Source organism: Lepidochelys kempii, chromosome 5 (assembly GCF_965140265.1).
Source record: "Lepidochelys kempii isolate rLepKem1 chromosome 5, rLepKem1.hap2, whole genome shotgun sequence".
Taxonomy (NCBI): Eukaryota; Metazoa; Chordata; order Testudines; family Cheloniidae; genus Lepidochelys; species Lepidochelys kempii.
This window is the reverse complement of record NC_133260.1, coordinates 87,622,188-87,649,061: the sequence shown is the minus strand read 5'-3', so window position 1 is coordinate 87,649,061 and position 26,874 is coordinate 87,622,188. Positions and strand designations below refer to the sequence as shown.

Here is a 26,874-nt window from a genome sequence, read left to right as displayed (position 1 = left end):
ACATGAAAGACAGATAGAACTCATGCAGCTGAAGAAGGAACAAGAAAGGGAGGCAGAACAACACCAAGAGGCTGCCCACAAGAGGGAAATGGAGGCAAGGAAGCATGTGGAGGAGGAGAGGGAAAAAGAGAGGAAGCATGTGGAGGAGATGGAGAGGATAAAGGCCCAGCAGAATATACCAACAAACCCTAGCAATCCTTCTCCAGGTACCACTTCCCATCCCAGAAAGTTCCCCACCTACAAGGCAGGTGATGATACTGAGGCCTTCTTAGAAAACTTCGAAAGGGCCTGCCTTGGGTACAACATCTCTACTGACCAATACATGGTAGAGCTGAGGCCGCAGCTCAGTGGACCCTTAGCTGAGGTGGCAGCTGAAATGCCTAAAGAACACATGAACAAGTATGAACTGTTTAAATCCAAGGCGAGAGTCAGAATGGGGATAACACCCGAGCAGTCTCGTCGGAGGTTCAGAGCCCTAAGGTGGAAACCAGACATGTCATTTACCCGACATGCCTACCACATTGTAAAACATTGGGATGCCTGGATATCAGGAGCAAGTGTTGAATCTCCAGTAAATTTGCCCTTCCTAATGCAAATGGAACAATTCTTAGAGGGTGTTCCTGAGGAAATAGAAAGATACATCCTAGATGGGAAACCCAAAACTGTAATGGAGGCAGGAGAGATTGGAGCCAGATGGGTGGAGGTGGCAGAGAAGAAGAAAACTGGTCGCAGTTGGAGCGGAGACCAGAAGGGACCACCCCAGACCACACCCTATTACCGGGGGCCGCCCAAAGCCCCACCTACCTCCCAAAGAACCCTCCAGACCCCTTATCGTCCCACCACCCCGTTCTCCAGCAACCCTCCTCGCCCCAGTGACCCGTCAGCTGGACGATGTTTTAAGTGTAACGAGCTGGGGCATGTAAAGGCCAACTGCCCCAAGAACCCCAACAGATTACAGTTCATTGCACCGGAATCACACCAGAGGTCCACAGGCCCAGATACCTCCCAGATACCCTTGGAGCGGAGGGAAACTGTGAGTGTGGGCGGGAAGAAGGTCACCGCGTGGAGGGACACCGGAGCACAAGTGTCAGCTATCCATGCTTCCTTAGTGGACCCCAATTTAATCAACCCAGAGATCCAAGTGACGATTCAACCCTTCAAGTCCAACTCTTTCAATTTGCCTACAGCCAAGTTGCCTGTCCAGTACAAGGGCTGGTCAGGAATGTGGACTTTTGCAGTCTATGATGATTATCCCATCCCCATGCTGTTGGGGGAAGACTTGGCCAATCATGTGAAGCAGGCCAAGAGGGTGGGAATGGTCACCCGCAACCAGGCTAAACAAGCCGTGAGGCCTAGCTCTGTTCCGGAAACTTCTATCAGGACCCAGTCAGAGGTGATGGACCTGGACCCCAGGCCAATGTCTGCAACAGCAGTAGTGGATCCAGTCCCAGAAACCCAGACGGAACCAGTCCCAGAACCGGAACCAGCCGAACAACCAACACCAGACCCCGTGTCAGCACTGAATCCAGTACTTGCAACCTCAACACCAGAGGGCCCCACCGAACCTGAACTGGCAGCAGCCGATAACCCTACACAAGAGGCTCAGCCGGAGCCTGAATCCCAACATAGTGCACCAGCGGAGAGCGGTTCACAGTCAACAGAAACAGCTCCATCCCCTATATCGCTTCCAGAGGGACCAAGCCTAGGTCCACAATCCCATGAGGAACTGATGTCTCCAGCATCAAGGGAACAGTTCCAGACCGAACAGGAAGCAGATGAAAGCCTCCAGAGAGCTTGGACGGCGGCACGGAGCAACCCACCGCCTCTCAGCTCTTCTAATCGATCCAGGTTTGTTGTAGAAAGAGGACTTTTATACAAGGAAACTCTTTCTGGGGGACACCAGGAAGACTGGCATCCTCAGAGACAGTTGGTAGTTCCAACTAAATACCGGGCCAAGCTCTTGAGCTTAGCCCATGATCACCCTAGTGGCCATGCTGGGGTGAACAGGACCAAAGACCGTTTGGGGGGGTCATTCCACTGGGAGGGAATGGGCAAGGATGTTTCTACCTATGTCCAGTCTTGTGAGGTGTGCCAAAGAGTGGGAAAACCCCAAGACCAGGTCAAAGCTCCTCTCCAGCCACTCCCCATCATTGAAGTTCCATTTCAGCGAGTAGCTGTGGATATTCTGGGTCCTTTTCCGAAAAAGACACCCAGAGGAAAGCAGTACATACTGACTTTCATGGATTTTGCCACCCGATGGCCGGAAGCAGTAGCTCTAAGCAACACCAGGGCTAAAAGTGTGTGCCAGGCACTAGCAGACATTTTTGCCAGGGTAGGTTGGCCCTCCGACATCCTCACAGATGCAGGGACTAATTTCCTGGCAGGAACTATGAAAAACCTTTGGGAAGCTCATGGGGTAAATCACTTGGTTGCCACTCCTTACCCTCATCAAACAAATGGCATGGTGGAGAAGTTTAATGGAACTTTGGGGGCCATGATACGTAAATTCGTAAATGAGCACTCCAATGATTGGGACCTAGTATTGCAGCAGTTGCTCTTTGCCTACAGAGCTGTACCACATCCCAGTTTAGGGTTTTCCCCATTTGAACTTGTATATGGCCGTGAGGTTAAGGGGCCATTGCAGTTGGTGAAGCAGCAATGGGAGGGATTTACACCTTCTCCAGGAACTAACATTCTGGACTTTGTAACCAACCTACAAAACACCCTCCGAACCTCTTTAGCCCTTGCTAGAGAAAACTTACAGGATGCTCAAAAAGAGCAAAAAGCCTGGTATGATAAACATGCCAGAGAGCGTTCCTTCAAAGTAGGAGACCAGGTCATGGTCTTAAAGGCGCTCCAGGCCCATAAAATGGGAGCATCGTGGGAAGGGCCATTCGTGGTCCAGGAGCGCCTGGGAGCTGTTAATTATCTCATAGCATTCCCCACCTCCAACCGAAAGCCTAAGGTGTATCATATTAATTCTCTAAAGCCCTTTTATTCCAGAGAATTAAAGGTTTGTCAGTTTACAGCCCAGGGAGGAGACGACGCTGAGTGGCCTGAAGGTGTCTACTACGAAGGGAAATGTGCTGGTGGTGTGGAAGAGGTGAACCTCTCCATGACCCTTGGGCGTATGCAGCGACAGCAGATCCAGGAGCTGTGCACTAGCTACGCGCCAACGTTCTCAGCCACCCCAGGACTGACTGAACGGGCATACCACTCCATTGACACAGGTAATGCTCACCCAATTAGGGTCCAACCTTACCGGGTGTCTCCTCAAGCTAAAACTGCTATAGAACGGGAGATCCAGGATATGTTACAGATGGGTGTAATCCGCCCCTCTGAAAGTGCATGGGCATCTCCAGTGGTTCTAGTTCCCAAACCAGATGGGGAAATACGTTTTTGCGTGGACTACCGTAAGCTAAATGCTGTAACTCGCCCAGACAACTATCCCATGCCACGCACAGATGAACTATTAGAGAAACTGGAAAGGGCCCAGTTCATCTCTACCTTGGACTTAACCAAGGGGTACTGGCAGGTACCGCTAGATGAATCTGCCAAGGAAAGGTCAGCCTTCATCACACATCTCGGGCTGTATGAATTTAATGTACTCCCTTTCGGGCTGCGAAATGCACCCGCCACTTTCCAAAGACTTGTAGATGGTCTCCTAGCGGGATTAGGAGAATATGCAGTCGCCTACCTTGACGATGTGGCCATATTTTCGGATTCCTGGGCAGACCACCTGGAACATCTACAAAAAGTCCTTGAGCGCATAAGGGAGGCAGGACTAACTGTTAAGGCTAAGAAGTGTCAAATAGGCCTAAACAGAGTGACTTACCTTGGACACCAGGTGGGTCAAGGAACTATCAGCCCCCTACAGGCCAAAGTGGATGCTATCCAAAAGTGGCCTGTCCCAAAGTCAAAGAAACAGGTTCAATCCTTCTTAGGCTTGGCCGGTTATTACAGACGATTTGTACCGCACTACAGCCAAATCGCTGCCCCACTGACAGACCTAACCAAAAAGAAACAGCCAAATGCTGTTCAGTGGACCGGAAAGTGTCAGAAGGCCTTTAACAAGCTTAAAGCGACACTCATGTCTGACCCTGTACTAAGGGCCCCAGACTTTGACAAACCGTTCCTAGTAACCACAGATGCATCCGAGCGTGGTGTGGGAGCAGTTTTAATGCAGAAAGGACCTGATCAAGAATTCCACCCTGTAGTGTTTCTCAGCAAAAAACTGTCTGAGAGGGAAAGCAACTGGTCAGTCACTGAAAAAGAATGTTATGCCATTGTCTACGCTCTGGAAAAGCTACGCCCATATGTTTGGGGACGGCGTTTCCACCTGCAAACCGACCATGCTGCACTAAAGTGGCTTCACACCGTCAAAGAAACTAACAGAAAACTTCTTCGGTGGAGTTTAGCTCTCCAAGATTTTGATTTCGACATCCAACACATCTCAGGAGCTTCTAACAAAGTGGCTGATGCACTCTCCCGTGAAAGTTTCCCAGAATCAACTGGTTAAAATTGTCCTTGAGATGTGGAAAATATTGTTAGTCTTTATGTACTTGGTAGTATATTTAGAGATGCATGTGTCTTATTAACTCTGTTTTCCTAGAGCTCCAGGAAGAAATCCCAGCCAGTGTTTCACCCTAGCTGAGATTTGGGGGGCGTGTCATAAATCTAAAGGGAAGGGTAAACCCCTTTGAAATCCCTCCTGGCCAGGGGAAGCTCCTCTCACCTGTAAAGGGTTAAGAAGCTAAAGGTAACCTCGCTGGCACCTGACCAAAATGACCAATGAGGAGACAAGATACTTTCAAAAGCTGGGAGGAGGGAGAGAAACAAAGGGTTTGTGTGTCTGTCTGTAGTCGTCTTGGCCGGGGACAGAACAGGAATGGAGTCTTAGAACTTTTAGTAAGTAATCTAGCTAGGTATGTGTTAGATTATGATTTCTTTAAATGGCTGAGAAAAGAATTGTGCTGAATAGAATAACTATTTCTGTCTGTGTGTCTTTTTGTAACTTAAGGTTTTGCCTAGAGGGGTTCTCTATGTTTTTGAATCTAATTACCCTGTAAGATATATACCATCCTGATTTTACAGGGGGAATTTCTTTATTTCTATTTACTTCTATTTTTTATTAAAAGTCTTCTTGTAAAACACTGAATGCTTTTTCATTGTTCTCAGATCCAAGGGTTTGGGTTTGTGGTCACCTATGCAAATTGGTGAGGCTTTTTATCCAACATTTCCCAGGAAAGGGGGGGTGCAAGTGTTGGGAGGATTGTTCATTGTTCTTAAGATCCAAGGGTCTGGGTCTGTAGTCACCTAGACAAATTGGTGAGGCTTTTTACCAAACCTTGTCCAGGAAGTGGGGTGCAAGGTTTTGGGAAGTATTTTGGGGGGAAGGACGCGTCCAAACAGCTCTTCCCCAGTAACCAGTATTAGTTTGGTGGTGGTAGCGGCCATTCCAAGGATAACGGGGGTAATATTTTGTACCTTGGGGAAGTTTTGACCTAAGCTGGTAAAGATAAGCTTAGGAGGTTTTTCATGCAGGTCCCCACATCTGTACCCTAGAGTTCAGAGTGGGGGAGGAACCTTGACAAGCCTAGTGTACGTATGTCAAGAATGGAAGTAAACATCCTCCCTCAGCCCCTTCTGAAGAGTATGCCAGTAAGCAATTATGATACTACAAATTTCTATCTGTTAAAAAATAATAAAGGATATAGGTAAATAAGAGGATATCCCCTTTGAAGTGGAATCACATAATTTAGTGTTTGACAGTGGCGGAAACAGAAAGAAGCAAAATCTCTCTGATGAGCACTCTAACCATGGATGTGAGTCCAAGAACATTTATTTGTCCTTGTTAAACAGCACTTCTGAGAAATGGGTATTTGCTATGAGATCTTATTTGTGTTGTTCTCCTGCCCAGAGGTGCAGAACAAAATATATGTTACTACAATGCTTACAATTAGAATGCCATGGATGTTTTGCCATTGCATAGTACCAAATATCTTATTGGTACTCTGCATTATTCTTTAAAAAAAATTAAAAAGTAGCTCAAATATTTTTCCATTAATCTAAAAGATGTGTTGTTTGTGTTTTACAAAAGAGCTTTCATTAATCTGTGTTCCCTTTGGCCTTATTTTGTCAGTTTTATCTGACTTCAAATTTAACACACTATAATATATAGAAAATTGTGTTCAAGCATAAGGTGAAACTATGTCCTAGTCATCGCATGGTCAGTGGAAATAATATTCTTATAGGTCACAGCTGTTCATTTTTTCCCAGGAAATCAATTGTTAAAGAGCAATCTTTGGATTCATTCTCTTTAATATTATCCAGACAGAAAGATTTCACTGATCCTAACCTAGTGTAGGACCTGGTAGTACTAGTTTGGAACATAATATCCCTTAGCACAATTTTCTCAGCCACACCAGTGCCCATTTTAGCTATGTACTCATAGTATCTCAGGTCCTTTAAAATATGATATGAAGACACCAGATAAAAGGAGTGTTGTAAATTAGTGGCCTGCATGTCCAGTAAGCGGTGTATTTCTCCCAAGACACTGTAGCACATCTTAATCATCTCTGCACAGTCATGCTTTAACCAAAAATTGAACATCATAACACAAAAACCGTGAGTCACAATGCCTACATGCAAACTATTCAAACTAGATCCATCATTACCTCTGATCTACCTCCTCATATATATAATACCTAATTTTAAATGCATCCTGATTCCTTGAAGATAGAGCCAGGTGAAATTTTTCAGACGAAATATTTTTGAAGTGAAAAAATGAAGATTTGGCAACACTAAAACATTTTGCAAATTTCATGTCTATTTCACCAACTTGTTCATTTGAAAAAGAAACATTTTAAAAATAATCTGAAACATTTAGTTTTGACACATAGTAAATGAAAAATTTCAATTTTTCGAGTTGAAATTATTTTTCATTTCAAAATTTCCTTCATTTTTATTTTCAAAAATTTCAAAAACATGAAAAAGACATTAAAAGTCAAAACCAAACATTTCATTGGACCTGAAATATATGTATATATATATTTACTTTTTGATTCTCCAAAAATTTCAAATAATGTCATTTGAATGTAGATGTAAAATTATTTTTTATTTACATTTTCAGAACTGCCAGCAAACTGAAAAATCTGTTACTTGCACACCTCTGCTTGAAGATCCTGTCACTCTCTCCCTCATTTCCTATTAAATTAGCCATGAACAGTTGGTTGATCTTGAAATACCTTTTAGACAGTTGACCACACAGTGGGTAAACCTAGTGAATTATTTGTAGCTTGAAAGTTTCTGTTGTTACTTACTATCACCCCGACAAAGCAAAGGTCCAAGCTTGTAAGCTGCTTCAGAATTTGGTCGGTCTGTATCCGTGATAACAATTTCAGTTACTGGTAGATGTTCTTTATAAGAGAGGAATCCAGTATCATTAGCCCTGAAAAATTAAAATAGAAAACAAACATCTCCTAAATGTTTCTGATTAACAGTCACATTGTCCTTTTATTGTCCATATATTGTCCTTTTAATGGACTTACTGAACTCAAAAAAATAAATTTAGGAATAAATTTTGAAAAGTTGTAGCTGTATTGTTCAGATAAGATGGGCGATTGTGTGAATAAATGGGAGCATACTTACAAATACTTCCATATTGACCTCATGGTCAGTAAGAGCATTTAAATCTATTGCAGGTCTAAATGAGATCACAGAATCAAGTGGGCAGGCTTAGGGTTGTCATCCTCTTCATAAGCATGGAATTTTATTTTCAACATAATTAGGTATTTAGCTGCCTTCCTAAACCTAGTGTGCATTTTCATGTGTCTGTAATTTTGTCTCATAAAGAAAGCAGTGTATCTATGATGGCTTGTTCTCTAATTTGTTAAAAATTAAGATACTTTCAGAGTGTAATTTTTACTCATTTTGACATTCTCTTCTATTTAATTTTATCAAGTTAAAAAAGCATACCAAAAAGCCACAAACCACAAAAGGACACAAAAATCAAAACAGAACTAAGCATGTAGAGTACAGAAATGACTAATACATATTCTCTATCCCAGTGCCAGGAGGAACCGCACCCATGTTCCCCATTTTCCTGGTACTCTCTGTGACACTGCACCCCGAATTCTTGATAGTGATATTATTATATGATTGTAGCATAATTATGATGTATTTTATGCAAGATAAGTCATGTGAGGTGTCATTGGAAAAGTTATGATTTGCTGAATATGATGATCCTATTTGTATTCATGTATGATTTTTGTATCTGAAGTTATGCATATTGACTATGTATTTGTACTTCAAATGTAGTTACACCTGGGTAATGCCCACTAGACAAGATGCTTTCAGTCTAGATAGTGGGTGGGGATTATTCAGGCAATGGACCATTAGAAAAAACAATAGGCCTTAGGAGAAGCTTATCTCCCACTTGGTAAGCCTTCCTGAGAACACTCCAGACAGGCTGTAAGTAATGGCTGCTATGATTCTATGAAGACATGTGACCAGGCCACATGATGCTGGACTCCATCTTGGGATGTCAGTATTTTTCCACAGACTGATCTGGGAACCGAGTTTTGAAACAAAGTGTTCCCACCATGTGCTAAAGCTACATAAGACAGGGAGTGACATCATGTGTGGTTCTTCACTCCCCACACAAGAGGATTCCTGGAAAACACCTGGGGAACAAAGACTGAACTGGCAGAAGTGCTGAACCCAGGCTAAAGGGATTTCTAGCCTGTGTGTGAAACACCTGGGGATTCCAAGCTACAAAGCAATTGTAACTTGTGCCTTAAGAATCTAGAAGTCTGCCTGTACCATCAGTTAGGGTGAGACTCTGCTATTCATACCCAATCTATTTAGTATATTAAGCTTAGTTTGCGTTTTTGTTTATTTGCTAGGTAATCTGATTTGATCTGTTTGCTCACTTATGATCACTTAAATCTATCTTTTGTAGTTAATAAACTTGTTTTTGTTTTAATCTAAACCAATGAGCTTTGACTGGAATGCTTAGGGAACATCTCTGCTTGGTTACCATAAGTGTGCATTGTTCTCTTCACATTGAGGGAGAGGTGGACCGGGTATTAAACCCATATACTGGCCAGATTTGACCAGAACATGACGGTACTGCTCTGGGGTCCTAGGCTGGGAAGCTGGTGGTTAGAGAGCCTGTGTGTAACTGCAGCTGGGTGTGTCTCTCTAATTTTTGTGTGTTTCTCTAATTAGTGTTCCCTCTAATTTTTCCCACCCATGACACATCACCTTCACATTGGTGCACATAACAAAATTCGTGTGGTGGGGGTGGGGCCAAGGAGTTCTTGTGGGAATGGGCTCAGGGCTGGGGCAGAGGGTTGGTGTGTGTGTGGCTCTGACTGGCAGTGCGGGATCTGGGGTGGGGCCAGAGATGAGGGGCTCAAGGCTGGGGCAGAGGGTTGGGGTGCGAGGGGGTAAGGGTTCCGTCTGGGGGTGCGGGCTCTGGGGTGGGGCTGTGGATGAGGGGCTCAGGGCTGGGTGCAGGGGGTGAGGGTTTGGGGTGCAGGAGGGTGCTCCAGGGCTACTGCGGGGAAAGAGGACTTCCCTCAGCATTCTCTTCCCGCAGCAGCACCTGGGCTTGGTGGGGGAGAGGCACCTGTCCCCGCTGCGGGAGCTCTGGGGCTGGGGCTGCAGGATAGGTGCCCCTCACCTGGCCCCAGGAGGTCCAGGTCGGGGGAGGGCCTACCAGGCATGGCCTGGGGCCGGGCCACTCTGGGGTTGGGCTGGGCTGCACTGCGCCTGGGGCCAACCTGGCACACCTGGGCCCAATCTGGCCACAGCTGGGTCCGGGGCCACTCTGGCCGCGACAGGTCTGGGCTGCAGGGTGAGTTGGGGCTGAGGGAGAGGCGCCCCTCCTGTGGCAGGTTGGGGGCCAGACTGGGTGGGGCACCTCCCCCTGCTATGGCAGGTGCCCGGGTGGGTTCCCTAAGCACCTGCGCAGCACTAAATAGGCTGCTGCAGGGCCGCGCAGCTTACAGGTAACTTAGGTCACTACGTGGGTGAATGCTGGTGAAAGTGCAGGCTGGACAGCTTGAAATGGAGCCAGGTTGGTGGGTCAGAGGGCTCAGTGTTTACCCCAGTTCCAGGTGGCACTCCAGGGGGAACTTCCCACTGTTTTGGAGCAAGATAGGACTTCTAAGTTCAGAATATTTATCATACCTCATTCATAGTACTCCACAAAATTGATGTCTTTTGAAATTTTCTTTAGTGTATTTCCCTTCCTAACATGAACATTTTGGCCAGGATATTCAGAAGTGACTAGTGATTTTGGATGCCTCAGATTTTAGCTGGTTGACTTCAGACAGCATCAACAGGATGGAATCTCAGAGGGTGGCACTTCTGAAAATGAGGCCTCTTTAAGATGTCTCAGTCTGGGAACCAAAAATTGAAGATCTCAAATTCACTAGTAATTTTTGAAAATCTTGTTCTGTCTAACTGTAAAAATGCAGTAACACAAAAGGCCTTAGCAATAATATGTTTAGGCCAAGATTTTCAAAACTGAGTGCCTAAAGTTAAGCTCCTAAATCCATATTAAATATCTAAATAAGTGGCTTCATTTTAAAATATGCTGGGTAACAAGAAGCTGTCACTGAATTGAGTAGGACCCACTGGTTGCTTGGCCAAACATCATGGTCCACTACAGACTCCCAAATGTGTGAAAAGCATGAAGACTTCAGCAAGAATGTAAATATTCACACACCACTGACACAAGCATAACTATAACACAAATCTGTGTGCATGCATTGCCTGCTCAGTACATGTGTTTTGTATAGATTAAACATACTTAAGAAGTTCCATTAAGTGGAATTTTTTTCATTTAAATTTTCCTAACTTCTGTAAATAACTAACTAAAATGGACTAGAGTTGTTACTGAAACAGAACACTAAATCCAACGCCCTACTGCAAACTTTGGAGAAGTCTTAACTCTGATTCAGATCTAGCTTCATGGCTTCAGCTCGTATCTAATTTGTACCGTATTTGAACTATGATAAATGACGCAAGGTGACTAGAGTTTAGATGAGGATCTGAGTTTTGCAAATGGGAAATATCAGTAGAGTTCAGCTGTAGCCTGCTGAGCTAGTCAGAAGTCTGTGAAATCCCTGCTCTGCTGAAGTCAATTGCAAAATTCCCATTGACTGCAACGAGGCCAGGATTTTACCCTCTAAATTCTTAGATAAAGAATCTCGTTGAGTCTATTAAAGAACATTATTAAACTCAAAGGCGTAAAGAAAAAGGATAATAAAAAACCTTAAATATGTGAAATGAATGCTTTGCTCAACTAAAACATAGTTTAAATCCGATTAGCTTCAATATTTTAATGACTGAAATACATACCAAATGTAAGCCTTTAACCACTGGCAAAACAGGCAATTTACTGAAAATTGGACAGTCTAAATATAAAAATATATCATCCTCAAATAGCAACTAAATACAAGAAATCACAGCAAAATATTATATATTTACCCCTTAATTTAGCTAATTATGGTGAGAAATCTTATTTTGAACTGGGGGCAGCAGCATATGTTGCAGGTTTGTATGTTTTTGTTCCTAATAGCACTGCTTGTTCATAGCTGCTAAATCCTATAGAATTTTTGAGTTTGTTTTTCAACAGCAAAGAATTGAGCACAAGCAAACAATACAAAAATCACCATTCATTTCTGTCAGCATCGCAGTTGCAGTAACGTTGGGAATCAATGCAGCTCCCCTCTAATCCACAAGCACATTTTTGAACATCAGGCAAGGATCCTCCCCAGTAAGTTTGTGTTTCATTGGTTCTTCCAACCCACCAGCTCAATGGAATCCCATCTAAAAGACACATTAGAGGAAAATTAATATCTGATCCCAGTTCCTGCTTCTCCCAATTTCCCTCACCCAAACAAATTTCCAAGCATTATGGAAAAAAACAATTTTAAAAAATGACCACATTTCTTTAAAAATGCTAACCAATTATTCATTTTAATATTTCATTATCAGGGATTAAATGATAGTCAACAGATTTTTGCTTATATTAGTGGAAAAGAGATCTGGTAGTTCTTGCTCAGTCAGGCATGATATTAGAATAATTTATCTTAAGCAGTCCATTTATGTACTTTCTTTTAAAATAGCACATGAAAAAAGAGATGCCGTCACCCTAAAAATCAAGTTAATTTATACTCTGAGGCAAAGATCAATTTGAGATCATGGAAATACCAGTGAGGAAATGAGAAGAGTAAAAAGCATTATAAATGGATTCATTTAATTACTGAGAATACTAAACACACCTTTGCTGCATATTAAGCATCTGGCTTAGTACTACTGTGTGGTGAGAATCAGAAATGTCAGTAGTCATGAGTTAGATCACACACAACAGCTGCAGAATTTATGTAGTCTGAGACTGTAGAAATCATGTTAATGGTTGTGCTACATAACCCAGGTGATGTATCCAGTGACTAACAGCAAAGTTTCTCAGAGCCTACTATATCTCTGTGCAATGCACCCATTCAGCATTGATTATAGTAAAATGATAGAGCTGGATGTCTTCTTAATTCTGCAGTACTGCACATTAGGTTTAAAGATGCTGCCAAGTAACCAGAGCAGTAAAACCACAAAATATACAGAAAAAGATAATTGCTAACGGATATGAAGCCTGACGGTAATCCATCTTAAATGAGAGTGAAGAAAGGTGAAAGATGAAATGACTGCAAAGTCAGGGCGTGAGAGGAAACAAGTGCTATCAAATGGTATGGTGCCTCATAGAGGCACTTGGTTTGTGTATTGTTGAAGCTCTCAAGTTTTCAGCAGTGGGCCCACACCTAGAGGCTGGCACTTAACCCAGCTTCAATCTTACTTGTAACTGCCATGACTTATTATAACTCACTGTTAGAGAAGACCTCTGTTATGCTTACAATCTCTCAGCTCGTAAACATATTGACTGAATTCATTACCACACAACTGCCAGCCCAGCAGGCCTAAAAACAGTTCCTAGAAAAGTCAGACATGCTCAGTGGTATCAATGTCTAGCATCAGTATCTGTGTTTGCAGCCCATCACAGAGGGAAGAAAAGCTAGAGAAGGTTAATAAATTCTTTATGAGGCAGAACTTTAAAAAATAAACAAAACAAAACATACACATATAACACCAAGATATTTCTCCTGTTTAAACTGCTCAGAAACTCTGGTCCTGTAGTTGGGAGTGAATGTTCCTGCTCTTTAACTGGAGACACTGGACTATCTTTAAAAGCAATCCTAACACATTTGTTTGCATACTAGCGAGAGACCAGTATAACTACTAAAGGATCATAGTGATTAGCTAGCTCTGCTCTGGCAGTGAATATTGCTAAACAAAATGGGAGAAAAAGGGATTTGATGCAGCTTCTTCAAAATGAACACACAAAATTATTAGCATAGCAATTCTTCACTGGAATCATTTATATGCTCTGCATAGGGAAGACTGAGTGCAATGCATTCCTAAGAATTGTTCCAATAAAAATTACTTTTTATACTACATGTCCCAAAATTATTTCACATAACTATCATCAAATGCTGCACTTGTCAGACATGCCCAGTAGAGATTACGGATCACAGTAGTGAAAAGGATAAACTTATGTGGTCAATTTGATAATGTACTTATTTGAATTTCAAATATCTTATCTTGTATTGTGTTCATATTGTTCAATTAAAGAGAACAAGCTATATTCTTCTGCAAGATGTTATTTGGATTTTGTTTAAATGTCAAGAATGGTATAGTAGTTAGCTATATGTGACTGAATTCTTTTATTTGGTAATTCTAATGATCCAAGGAAATGCACACACAAAATGCATTCAATCAGCGATTGAACAGTTGTGATCTTAAATAGGACAATGTTTGTGAAGAAGATCTTGCAAAATTGTATTCAGAGTGCAATAAATAAATAAATAAAATAAATAAAATAGCTAATTTGAGAAGATACATGCTAAAATTGCAATCAGGTTGGCTGAATTTTGCCTTCCTAAAACTCACTCTGTATTTTCAGGTTTCAGAGTAGCAGCCCTGTTAGTCTGTATTCGCAAAAAGGAAAAGAGTACTTGTGGCACCTTAGAGACTAACAGATTTATTTGAGCATAGGCTTTCATGAGCTACACGAAAGCCTATGCTCAAATAAATTTGTTAGTCTCTAAGGTGCCACAAGTACTCCTTTTCTTCCTGTATTTTCAGTTTGCTACAGTATTCTTCTTCACTTCTCAACATACATTCTAAACACTTGGGGAATGTATGATCCTCCTGCAAGAGTCATTATCCTTGTGCTGTTCTGCATTGGAAGCATACGTGACATCAGAGGAGTCCTCTGTGGATAAGAATCCTGGGAATAAAAAGCTAAATGGCTACCAGAGCAAACATAGCCCTACAAGGAACTTCTTTGTTGACTATAGCCAACAAACTCATTGGAAGTTTCAAAAGGCAGTGGTTAGTCTGAGCAGGATGGTCACATACCAATGTGGTGACTGACTTGTGCTCCATCCTACAAATTCTTCAAAACACTTTGTCGCTGAGTTTTACTACTTCTAGCATGAAAAGATTCAAAATGAGACAAGGTCTAATATGACCAATGTTTTCACTGCATTAACTTGTTGATAAAACATATATATGTAACCCTCACCAATCCTGAATACTAATATCTCAGTCTCAGTGGGATTGTTCTTTTTCCCTTCTGTACCTGTCATACAGTCTTGCATTTTTGCTCAGCAAATGTGCTAGCAAACACTTTCATCTCTCACAGTCGCCTTAAAATTGTCAGTTCTGAAATGGCTGTATTAATCCTAGCAATTGTAACTGAAATTTAAGTCAGACATTTGGGAAATCTAATTGTGCATGATCCTGCATTCAATCCTTTAATATGATTTATTCCCCCTGAAGTCAGTGGGAATTATGCATGTGTGTGAAGAGAGGGGCACCTTTTGGGTACTTTGGTCAAGAAAAGATTCTGAGTTAAGATATGTAACTTCTTTGTAGTGTACTCCCTGGTGATCACTGTCATAGTATTCATATCAAGCATATTGTGAGTCACATGCCTGTATACCATGGAGTTGGGGCTCTGTATGTCAGAAAGTGGTTTGGGATGGAGGGAGAGGTAATGTCAGGGAAGCAACACTTTATGCAGTAGGCTCACCTGTAGGCCTGGTAGATTTCTGAGCAGCAATTCTCCTTAGAGTTAATGCTACTCTCAGCAGAAATTCATTGCATTCCATAACCTCTTTGAAAGGAGGGTAGGATGCAGAGAAGAGAGCTAATGTTTGCTTAGCTCTTGACAGCCATTCTGCTCAGAAAAGCAGAGCTCACAGATCATGGAGGAATGACCAGTTTTCTGCTGTAGCACCACTAAATCCCTTGATAGGAAAATGGCAAGTGAGGTCTGTGACAAGAATCTTGGAATTTCTAGTGGACTATTCGCCTCTCACAGATTTTTGTGACAGAGGAGACAATGGAGCTTGATTTGCAACATCTACGTATCAACAAAGGAAGAACGAATATAATCTTTCTTTTCAAGTTATTTTTTAAAATTTAGAATACATTTTCAAAATTAAAATCAACTCAATGGATTGCACTCTACCCAGTGAGAATTAAAATAAGACTTGAACACGACAATCTAGTTATGATATTTTGTTAAGATTTCTTTAACTACATCAGAAGGCCCTGTCATTTTCTTCATAAAACAATAACTTTTTTCCTATCTTTTCAGCATTTTACTTTAGGTCTCCTCTGTGCTTGTGTATTTTTGACACTGGCATATTAATGTCTGTGATACTTTACCTCATGCCATTTGCAAATTCAACCGCTACATGATGCATAGTATCTGAAAGAGTTCAGCTAACATTTATGCAGTGTATTCATAGAATCATAGAATATCAGGATTGGAAGGGACCTCAGGAAGTCATCTAGTCCAATGCCCTGCTCAAAGCAGGACCAATCCCCAGCTAAATCATCCCAGCCAGGGCTTTGTCAAGCCTGACCTTAAAAACTTCGAAGGAAGGAGATTCCACCACCTCCCTAGGTAACGCATTCCAGTGTTTCACCACCCTCCTAGTGAAAAAGTTTTTCCTAATATCCAACTTAAACCTCCCCCACTGCAACTTGAGACCATTACTCCTTGTTCTGTCATCTGCTACCACTGAGAACAGTCTAGAGCCATCCTCTTTGGAACCCCCTTTCAGGTAGTTGAAAGCAGCTACCAAATCCCCCCTCATTCTTCTCTTCCGCAGACTAAACAAACCCAGTTCCCTCAGCCTCTCCTCATAACTCATGTGTTCCAGTCCCCTAATCATTTTTGTTGCCCTTCACTGGACTCTTTCCAATTTTCCCACATCCTTCTGGTTGTGTGGGGCCCAAAACTGGACACAGTACTCCAGATGAGGCCTCACCAAATGTCGAATAGAGGGGATGGATCACATCCCTCGATCTGCTGGCAATGCCCCTACTTATACATCCCAAAATGCCATTGGCCTTCTTGGAAACAACGGCACACTGTTCACTCCTTTTACCAAATTGTGCTCCTTTTACCAAATTTTTGCCCAATATTTAACCATTTTTTGACTAAAATCTAAAAATCCCCTGGAGGCAAGCCAGGAAAGGCTTTGTTATAATTTCTTTTAAATTGTAGGTTGAAGGAAGACATTGGTTTTGAAAGTAGTTAATGCTTTGAATGAAGCTCATTATGAACTGACCTTTTTTTTTCTTTCTGGCTCAAATCCCACTCTACAACTTGTAGATTTGGGATTTGTTTGCTAGATATTTAAGGAATTTACAAACTACAGTGGAAAATGCCATAACCTCTGCAAAATTAAATATCTATTGTATCATGAAACATAATAAGATTTGTCTGCTTTACTTACCTTGCTTGTTTAAAAGCCTTGACTTTTTGCAGTGGTAAGCAAGCTTCTGTTCACAGTATTCTGCATAGTTAATTGTAGCCTGAAGCTGTTCTAGGGTGGCCGTGTACTTGAAGAACACAGTATGTGGGTTCTCTCGATTAGCATTTTTGACTCTGGTTAAGTCCGTATTGTTGTGCTGTATAATTGTCCAAGTCGTATCTTACAAAACAAGGAGGGAAAAAGTAATGCAGAATGTAAAATAGCTGCAAAAGTTAGCAATGGAAATAAAATGTGTAGTGAGGTACACCTGGGATTAAGGTGAGTTTTCCTGTCCTTTTAGGGATGTGAATAGGAACACAAAATGTCTCGGTAAAACATTCTGCAATTGAATACACTTGATAGGATATCAATGTTCCTTTTTTTGAAACTTCTTTACTGTGCATTTGGTCCTGCACAATTACCAGTCAAGGAAAGACTAGATGAAGAGAACCAAATATCTATTTTCCAAACAATACACAGACCCTAAGCTGAAGTGTAATAGACTTTTCCTATTGTTATTTCTCCAAGATATACCTTGTTTATAAATGGAGACCAAGTTATATCCAGGCTTTCATTATCTGCACAACATTTCACACTATTCTTTTGAATGAATTGATTTTGTCTTGGAGAATTTATAGCAATGGCCAAAACTCACCTTTCCACTGCCCTATACAAAAAACCAATACCAGAAACAATAATGGACAAACTGAATAAATCCAGGTGTTGTATTTATTGTGAAACAGAGAGGAAGACAGGTGCTTCCAGCCACCCCAAATTCAAATGATAACTATAATTTCTGACATGTGTGATTGCAATTAAGATATCATCTGTATTATCTACACAAATGTATGATATGTATTGGGGCTGTTTTTAAAACACAAAATGTCTTTCTTTCCTGACATTTATTGGGAGAATAAATGTAGAACCTTAAGTGAAATAAAAATATGTATTTATTTAATAATAAATAATAATAATAATTATTATTATTATTATGTTCATGAACCAGGACCTCATTGTATTAGGTTCTGTAAAAACACAAAACAAAAAGAGAGTCTCTGCCCCAAACAGTTTACAATCTATATAGCACTCACAATGGAATGGTAATTTTGGCAGTTAAGGGAGGTAGGGTTCCAAATCATAGTGCCAATTCTGCCTTCTCACATCTGCATGAAAGAACCCAAAGACCTTCAAAGTAATTTGTTATAACTAACCATGTATCGGAGCAGGGGAGTTTAGACGTGGATCTGAATTCCAACATCCCCTAAATTCAAGGGGGTTTGTAGCCAAAATACCTGAACTGGATAAATTATAATGTACCTTATGCAGGACTCTGCACAGTTTCACAAAGGAGGTAGAGTGACTGGAGAGCCAGAAGCAATGAAAGGGAATGAGCAGTGGTACCATACACAACACAGCCTTTTTACTTGCACATTATTTATAGCTCCAGGACCTGACTTCATATGAGCAAAGAATCATAGCAATTAGAGATGAAAAAGAACTATTAGCTCATCTAGCTCCCTTCTCTGCCAGTGTAGGAAATCCAGTTTTTTGAATACCCACATCCTGAACTTTGGATGCTATACTTTGAGCATACATTTTCTTATGTTCAACATACATACTAGTTCAGTTTTTAAATTTAATTGGAATTTACGCTGATTGTTGTTTCTACACATTCATCCATCCTCTGCACCCTCCTCTGATATGAATTCTCTCAATTTAGTAAAGAAAACACCTTGAAGAGTACTGAGAAGGGCCTAAGCTGATCAGTTATGCCATTTTTGTCATCTAGTTCTATGCTTCCAATGAAAGAAAAGTGACATGCCTGTACAGTTCATATTAGCTAGCCACTTTTAGTATGAGGCACTAAGATGCATGTACCATTAGATTCTAATAACTCAACATTTTCTCAAGAAGAGGGATAGTTAAAGCAAGTGGATGTGGAAGCTACAAGAAATTTTTTCTGAAGGTAAGAGGAAAATAATCTTCAGATAGGCCTGTACTATTCGAACAATATCTTCCCTTGTCTTATATTGTTGCACTTTCTATAAATGCTTAAAGGAGGCACATCTATTTTTTATTAATGAAAAGTCGTCTTCATTCAAATGTATTAGGTATATAATAATCAGGTGCTGACTGAGTATATGCTAGTGTTCTCTTGGCCTTGAAAGTAATTTTTTTATAGCTATCCTTAGATGTGAGCAGGGGAATTTAACCATGGAGCCAATCTGAGCAGCCCCTAAATTGAAGGAGGTTTTTATCCAGTTTTCCAGATGAGGCCCATCTTTAGTTCAAATGCTTTTCAGAGAGAATGACTCCTGGAAGTCCCCATAGGGAAATGTGGACCACAACAGCACCTTAATAGAGGCTGCAATTAAATGGAATGATCTAGCCCATTAAACTGATTTGGTTTGTAAATTTGATTGTAAGACTTTCAAGACAGAGATTTTGCCTTTCTGTGTGTTTATATAGTGCTTGGTATAACAGGTGGCCCTCAATTCTAACTGGAAACTTTGGATACTTCCTCAATAAAAAGAACAACAATAACAATACACTATAAAAGCCATAAGTAATCTTATGTCACCTGGATTGATCTGAGGTCATACTTTCTGTAATGACCCCAGATCACAAGGTATTTAAGAAAGGGTCTACGATTAGTTGAGACAAGAGGAATGCAAATATTACCAAAATATTATTTCCAAAAATATTGCTAAAATTGCTTGTATCTTATGTGTTATTATGTCAGTTGATAGAGTCTTGTATAATTTACTAGCAAGAAAACTCCAAATGATCATTCTATCATTCTGAAAAATGCCTTTCAATATCATCATACTGGAAAAAAAATGGTAGTAAGGATATATCTGTATTGATTTCAAACCATCTATTGGTACATGACGTACTGCATGTCCACTGAGTGACACATGTATGTTCCTGTAAATGTAAGACATGCAACTTTTTCCTACATAATATGGACTCTTTCCAACTTGCACCCCTCTATTGTACAAAGGGGACAAATCAGGAACATCAAGAACATTTCAAGAATATTTCTATTGATAAATATTCTTATATTAATCACTGTAAGACTGATCTCTGGTTTCACAATGGTTTGAGTTTGTGGCAGTTCTACTTCGAAATTGTAAAATACATGGTAAAAGTTGCAGCAAATAAATTAAATAACCTTAATGTTACAAAATAGATATAATAAAATCATATATTTTATAATCTACCAGTGGCAACAGGGTAATGCTCTGGTTTGCTTGGGCTTTCGGAAGTTATAAAAGACAATTTTCAGCCACACTAACGAAACACAAGGAACACAAAGATTCCGACTGGTCATGACTGTAGCACAGGTGACCAGGAGAGAAAGCTTTATATAACCACACAAATGTTAAGGACAATAGCAATCACTGTGCTTGTGGAATGCAGGCTCCCTCCTTCATGTTCCCCTAGGGATGGTAAATTGCTTTAAAAGGGCTGGAGGTAAGTCAGCACACTGTTCCTTCTATAGAATGACGCAGCTTGCACATTCCCTTCTGTGCACTGGGGAGAGATGGACTGGGATTGTACCCTCAGCTGGCCCTGTTAAGGTCTGTACAATCTAACTCAAATATCTAAATCTATTTTTTTGAGAACAAAGCTGAGTGAGCTGGTTGCTTCTTAAATCTGATTTGTGTCAGTTGAGACAAATTCAGAATCAGTGGTTCAGCATACTGTTGGGACTTTATACCCAACTTAATTCTAGTAGACATTGGAAATGTGAATCGCCCTCTGTCCTTGCTGGCTTTGCATCTTCTGTAAGAGCTCACTGCTGTAGTCTTAACCATTTTGTTCACACTGAATATATTTGTAGGCTTCAATTCTCCTTGGGCTTTAATCAATATTTTCCTTCTAACTCTAACAGTTCTGCAGAGCGGTGCCCCCTGTAGTTTATTTCCTATATTTCTTGAAAACTGGGTCTGACTGACACTAAAGGGAAATTTAGAATAAGAAAAGAACTAGTAATCACCTAGAGGATAAGCATGTAGCAAAAAGCCTATGGGAAGCATCCAGATGCCTATTAAACAAATATTGAACTTAAATTAATCTATATATTCAGATTTATTACCAATACTTGTAAATGTTTTGCTAGAAGAAAGGATTCACACTAGTGCTGTTGGGAAACAGGGAGCTAAAAGTGAGAGCAAGTTCAGAGCCATTTTTTCTACACAGCTCATAGCAAATGGAAAGAATAAGAGAGAAACAAGGCAGCTGTTACATCTACTTCTACACCCTCAGAAGGGGCAAAACTAAAAGAACAATATTTCTGAAATTTTTTTTGTCATCTTGATTGGTTCTTTGGACCCAAGGCTTATGATTTTGAAATTGACCTCTAAGAACAAGAGAGGGAAAGGAACCTCCCTCCCAGCTGCCAAAGAATAAAGCCACATGAATGTCAATAACAAGGCAGCACTGCAAGAAATGTGGGCATCTGCCTTCATGGCCTCTGGTGGGAAAAGGGAATACCAGTCAGGAGGAAACTGGGAAGAAGACAAATATAGTAGATTCAGCCTGTCAGGCTGCATCTGTAGATGAAGAACTGATCAATGAGATTTGCTTAATGTGTTGAATAAAGAGTGACTGATAGAAGCACTAGCAGCTGTTCATGGATACACAAGTAAGGATAAATCAGACACTAAGCTGTACCTCGGAGAGCTGGCTTCCTCCTGATACTGTTTAAGGACACGGGAGTCTTTCTACCATAAGCTTCTTCTTTGGTTCAACCTCATATTAATTAACAATGTAGCTAGTATTCTCTGATCTCTCTTTTTAGGGGCCAGATAGTTATATTGGTGATCTCACTAATTGCTAATCCAAAGTATGTTACCATTATCAGTCAGACTACTTTCTCAAAAAGTCTTTGTTTTTTTGAGGCAGAGTTAGTGGTTGAGATTTCCAGTGTTATCTAAATCGTGGCTGCACTGAGATCAAAAGAAGTTTCACATTCACCTTCTATTATTTTGATGGAAGATATATGTAAAGCCCCCTACACTGTTTTGAAAACCTCAGCAAGTGGCTTTGATTAGAGGTAGACTTCTATCAGTCCTTCAAGAAAAAACAAGATTATTACAGATCAATAAAATATCTCTTTATTTCCCCTCAATGTAACTATGTTACATATAAAAAAAAACAACTATGTTCAACGAATATTAGTATGGTTGAAAAATCAAGCACTCAAAGTTTCAAAAATACCAGAAATAAAGTTGCCCATGTAAACTGCTTTAAAATGTACGTTATATAAAAATATATTGTTATAACTCATCAAACCAAAAGAAATGTTTCTATTAATTTTTCCTATTGTTTCCAAAATAAACGGTTATTTTTTTTTAAAAGTTACCCTGAAATGTTTGTAACCCTAACACTGGAATATTGGGATAATGCTGGAAAAACTTTAAAGTGAGAATTGGTAGAAAATAACCATAAAACAAAAGTAAAACTAATTAAAACTAAAAGAACACAACATAAAAATGAAAAGCATATTAGATTTTGAACTAATTCAGCATCTACAATCTATGGTTAGTTGTAGGCACACATAGCAGTAGGCAGTTAAGATCAATTGGAGGTCTAAATACCTTTCTGATACTTCACTCATTGGGGATGCAAATAACAGGGTGGAAAAAATAAGGCTATATTTTGAAAATGAGACTATATGAGTCCAATTAGTTAAACTACCCAAAACAATTACAAATAATACACAATTTTAAAGAGAAGGTTTAATATCAGTATTCTTCCTACCAAGTGAAGGTCAACAATCTTTCATAAGGGTAGGGGGGAGAAATTCAATAATTTTCTTCCAAAAAATCAGTTATATCTCAGTTTCTTAAACAGAGAAGTAAGATCTAACTTAATGAAACCAAAATGTGCAGAAAATGAACTAGTCTGAAATGCTCCACAAATAGGGCATATGTCCCATTTATGCAGAACATAACAGGAACCCAGTGTTAGCTTCACAGTCTGAGACTTATTCTAATTTCTCTGGTTAATTCTTTGTCCAATATTCTGAGCTGAGGAGTCACCTTCATTTTGCTGTATACATGTACATTAAACTCTTTAGCTACAAAACTTCCTACTTTGCTTTGATATAATGAGCATGCATACAAACCCAACTGTGAGTTAAGGAAGTTTATCATCTCACCTGTCATATTGCAGTATACAAGAAACGGTCCCAAGGGGCCACTTCCATCTGAATCGATATAATAAAAGCCTGAAGTGTTCCCTGTATGCTTATAGGCTTCACATGATTGCTCATAGATGGCTGTAAAAGAACATCTTCCATCACAAACGTAATGGCATTACCTTTTATTTGGGGTAAGGAAAAATGTGGGAAGTTGAACAATACAACATGCATTCAAAAGTGAAGAAAACAGGGGAAGTCACACAGTAAAAAATTGTACTATTATTTGCATCAGTAAATAGAATTTCATTTCACAGGGGAAAAAAAACTGAATGGTTTTTTTTATGGATTTGCTTTTTGCCTCCTAAATTAGGGGTCTTAAGGAGGGACAAAAGGCTATGGAAACCAATCATTTAAGGTCAAAATGAGTACTATTTAGCAACTGGCTAGGTTATGAGGAACTTGGAAACTGAACATTAACCTTTTCAATTTAATCAGATCTCCATATAATTTGACAGGGCTTTAGTATTTCCAGCAGTTCCAACTGAAGTACATATTTCCTGACATTTTTTACTCATGCTTTTGGCTGCAGGAAAGACCTTGTTTCTTCCGCTGTTTTTTTCAGTATCGGGGTAAGCTTGTTGTCAAAGTCTGCAGTCCAAGAGTAAATAAGCAGCACAGAGAAAATTTGGCTCTTCAATACCATGTAATATTGATTTTACACCATTCAAGAGGTAGCGATCTGCAAAGGCTTTATATGACCAAACCTGTGGAAACTGGACTTCTGAATCCAGCTCTATAATTAAATGGAAACAAACTACTAAGTAAAGTAATACTGCTGGGTAAAAATTGCACATTTAAAGTGCATCAGTTAAACCTTCTTAAATTATCCATTGCTATCTAGTACAGTTCTCCAATTAACTGCTTTTTAAAAAACTTGAATGTACTTTGTCAAAAAGAAACTTTCCTTAACAAACAAAGAGTCAAGGTGGATGAGGTGATATCTTTTATTGGACCAACTTCTGTTGATGAGAGAAACAAGCTTTTGCTCTTGCACAAAGAGCTGTTGAGAGCTGTTGAGTTCTGAAGAAGAGCTATCTGTAAGCATGCAAACTTGTCTCTCTTACCAACAGAAGTGGGTCCGATAAGAGATATTACCTCACTCACCTTGTTTCGCTAATATGCTGGGACCAACACGGCTGCAACAACACTGGATACTTTTTAAAAAAAGACATTTCTAAAAAGAATAGACAAACAAAAATAAAGACCACACACTTTTTCAATTTCTTGTATAAATGAGAACACAACACAGTATGAATGATGAACTCTGAAGGAGGCTTTTATCCAAAACATTTGTCTATTTAAGATCGATTTATTCAGATTTACAACTGGCTATATTATTACACAAAATACGGTGACATTCTTGAATAGGGTTGGGAATGACAGCACTGATAGCTAAAAATCTAATGTTAATCCACAGAGCAGGTTCAGCAGAGGCAGAAACAATGTAGCTTCCCTGATGTCTGATCCCTGAATTGGCATAGAAAACTGTTTGGCCAATCTACTTGTCTATTCGGTCTTTTGTACCTCTATTGAGTAGGGTTCCACAATGTAAATTGTGGTGGTAGTTCTGTGATATAAAGATCTATTTGGTATGACAGTCTGAGAGCACTAATTTTAAGGCTGTCCAAACTGCTTCATATAGTAACAATTTTCAGGGCCTGATTCAACTCCCACTCAAGCTAATGAAAAACCTCCCAAACAAAGAACCTGGGGTGTGGCGACTGCCAGTTTTGTCAGTTCTTTTGCTGATGATTACAACATGATCAGTCATATTGGATTGGGTCCATAATACTGAATTATAAAGTAAGGAAAATAAACATCCTCATTAGGTAAAGATTACTAAATGGACCATTTTTGCCACTGCTGGAATATCCAGTAGGCACAGTCAAGGTCACTCTCAAGTTTCAAATTATAGCTCCTTAGGGTAAAGAGCCTTAAATTAATTCTCAGTATAAAATAAAAGGATAAAAGTACGATAGAGGCAGTATGCAATGACATAGCATCATATCCATTTTGAATTTTATACTAGTAGTGACAGCATGGAAAATTATAGTTCCTCTAAGACAGATTTTGGGAGTATGGTCTCATGCTTCACAGTGTTGCCACTGATCAAGAACTCATTGATAGGCCTATTACATCAAGAGTCTCAATGTTTATTCAATAACTGAACAGCCGTATTATCTTTTTCTGTAATTGCACAGAACTCTCATTGAAGTCAATGAGAGTGTAGAGTTCATAGGATAAGGGAAGGAAACGGCCCTTAACTTTGAGACTATTGACAGAACAGACCATAAGATTGTACCGTTGGAACCATTACTAAACTACTGTAAACAAATTTAAAGGGACAGAATGTTATACTGCTGCAACTACTATATCATACCTATTGTATACTTCACAGTGCTTTCTTATTATTTATAAAAAGTACTATACCTATTTTTCAATGTTACAAAATTGAGCAGGAAGACTTTCATGTACCTTATACACACACCATTGGGCTCTTGATGAAAAGTGAGAAAATGATGGAGTCCATCAATTTTTTTACACCCTTCATCAATTGATTAAGTAGATAATTTATTAAAAAAATATGATGCTTAGTCTTGTCGTCCTCTAATAGCATACAACAGGAACAGCTCACAGTGATCTTTGAAAAAGTCTGTACCATCAATGTACTTTCATGCTATAAAAATTTTACCTTATCCATAAATCTTGAAAGGCTAGCTACCAATTCATGCTCTTTAGGGTTCAGATGGCACAGAAACAGTAATAATTGTAGGCAGTCTTTATAAAGTTTTGCATTCAATAGCAACAAGCAGTTTTTCCAAATTCTGAAAATTTTCAGAACAGCTCAGAAGCCTACTCGCCATGATTCCCAATAGGAGTTTTGAGGGCAAACAACTTAACTTGTTTTTAGAGAGAAAGAGATGGACAAATTTATGAGTACAACTGTATGACCAGGTTGTTTGTGGCAGTAGCAGGCTTGGCTCAACAGCCCTAGGACTCACTTAAGGTTTATGTCTTATGCTCCTAAAGCTCATGCTTCAGGGTTTCAAATGGCCACAGGCATAGGTCAGGAAGAGATTCCTCCCCAACACAGTGAATTCTGGCAGGCTTTTTGGATGGCCACGGCTGGAGATGGGAAACTGGGAATGTGGGTCAGGGCTTTGAGGTAGCACTTGGCTTGGCTGGCTGGGTCTTGCTCACATGCTCAGGGTGTAACTGATTGTAATATGTGGGGCTGGGGAGGAATTTTTCCCAGGTCAGATTGGCAGTGAATTTCACAGGGTTTTGCCTTCCAGCATATGAGTGTGGCTCACTTGTCAGGATTATCTGGGTATATCTCACTTAATCATTTCCCTGTCATTGCAGAAGCATTGAGGACTGGTGCACCTCGGTCCCTCCTATTCTGTGCCTGTAGCCCATAATAGTCTAGGTCTCCTATGGGCTATAATACTTCGGTCTAATTTCAGTTGCTGGGTTTAGTGTGTGGGTGCTGTTGATAGCCTGTGCTTTTACAGGAGGTCAAACTAGATGGTCCCTTCTGGCCTTAAACTCTATGAAAGTCATGCCTATTGTGCTACAGGGATTGTATAAGTTGTGTGAAGATGGGTTTGTTTTAACCACACAATTTTTTCTTTTGGCTATAATAATGTATTGTCTTTTTGGTATTTTAGATAGATTTTTTTCAAGTATACATGCTGAGAACCAGAGAGTAATGACTTTCCTTAATAAACTGTCCCAGTAAAAAGAAAAAAAAACTAATGG

General features: G+C 40.0%; 1 protein-coding gene across 6 annotated transcripts in view; it reads right to left on the bottom strand.

Annotated features, from left to right (window-relative positions):
* The window catches only part of CNTNAP4 (contactin associated protein family member 4), a 310,896-nt gene that overhangs the window by 59,999 nt on the left and 224,023 nt on the right, over nt 1-26,874 (bottom strand). For all 6 annotated transcript variants that reach the window (XM_073344935.1, XM_073344938.1, XM_073344940.1 and 3 more), the window contains 4 exons: nt 23,071-23,190; nt 16,884-17,081; nt 11,688-11,844; nt 7,323-7,450 (listed from right to left, as the gene is read on the bottom strand). In XM_073344935.1, coding sequence (XP_073201036.1) covers nt 7,323-7,450; nt 11,688-11,844; nt 16,884-17,081; nt 23,071-23,190 — 603 coding nt within the window. The remainder of the gene's footprint in view (nt 1-7,322; nt 7,451-11,687; nt 11,845-16,883; nt 17,082-23,070; nt 23,191-26,874) is intronic.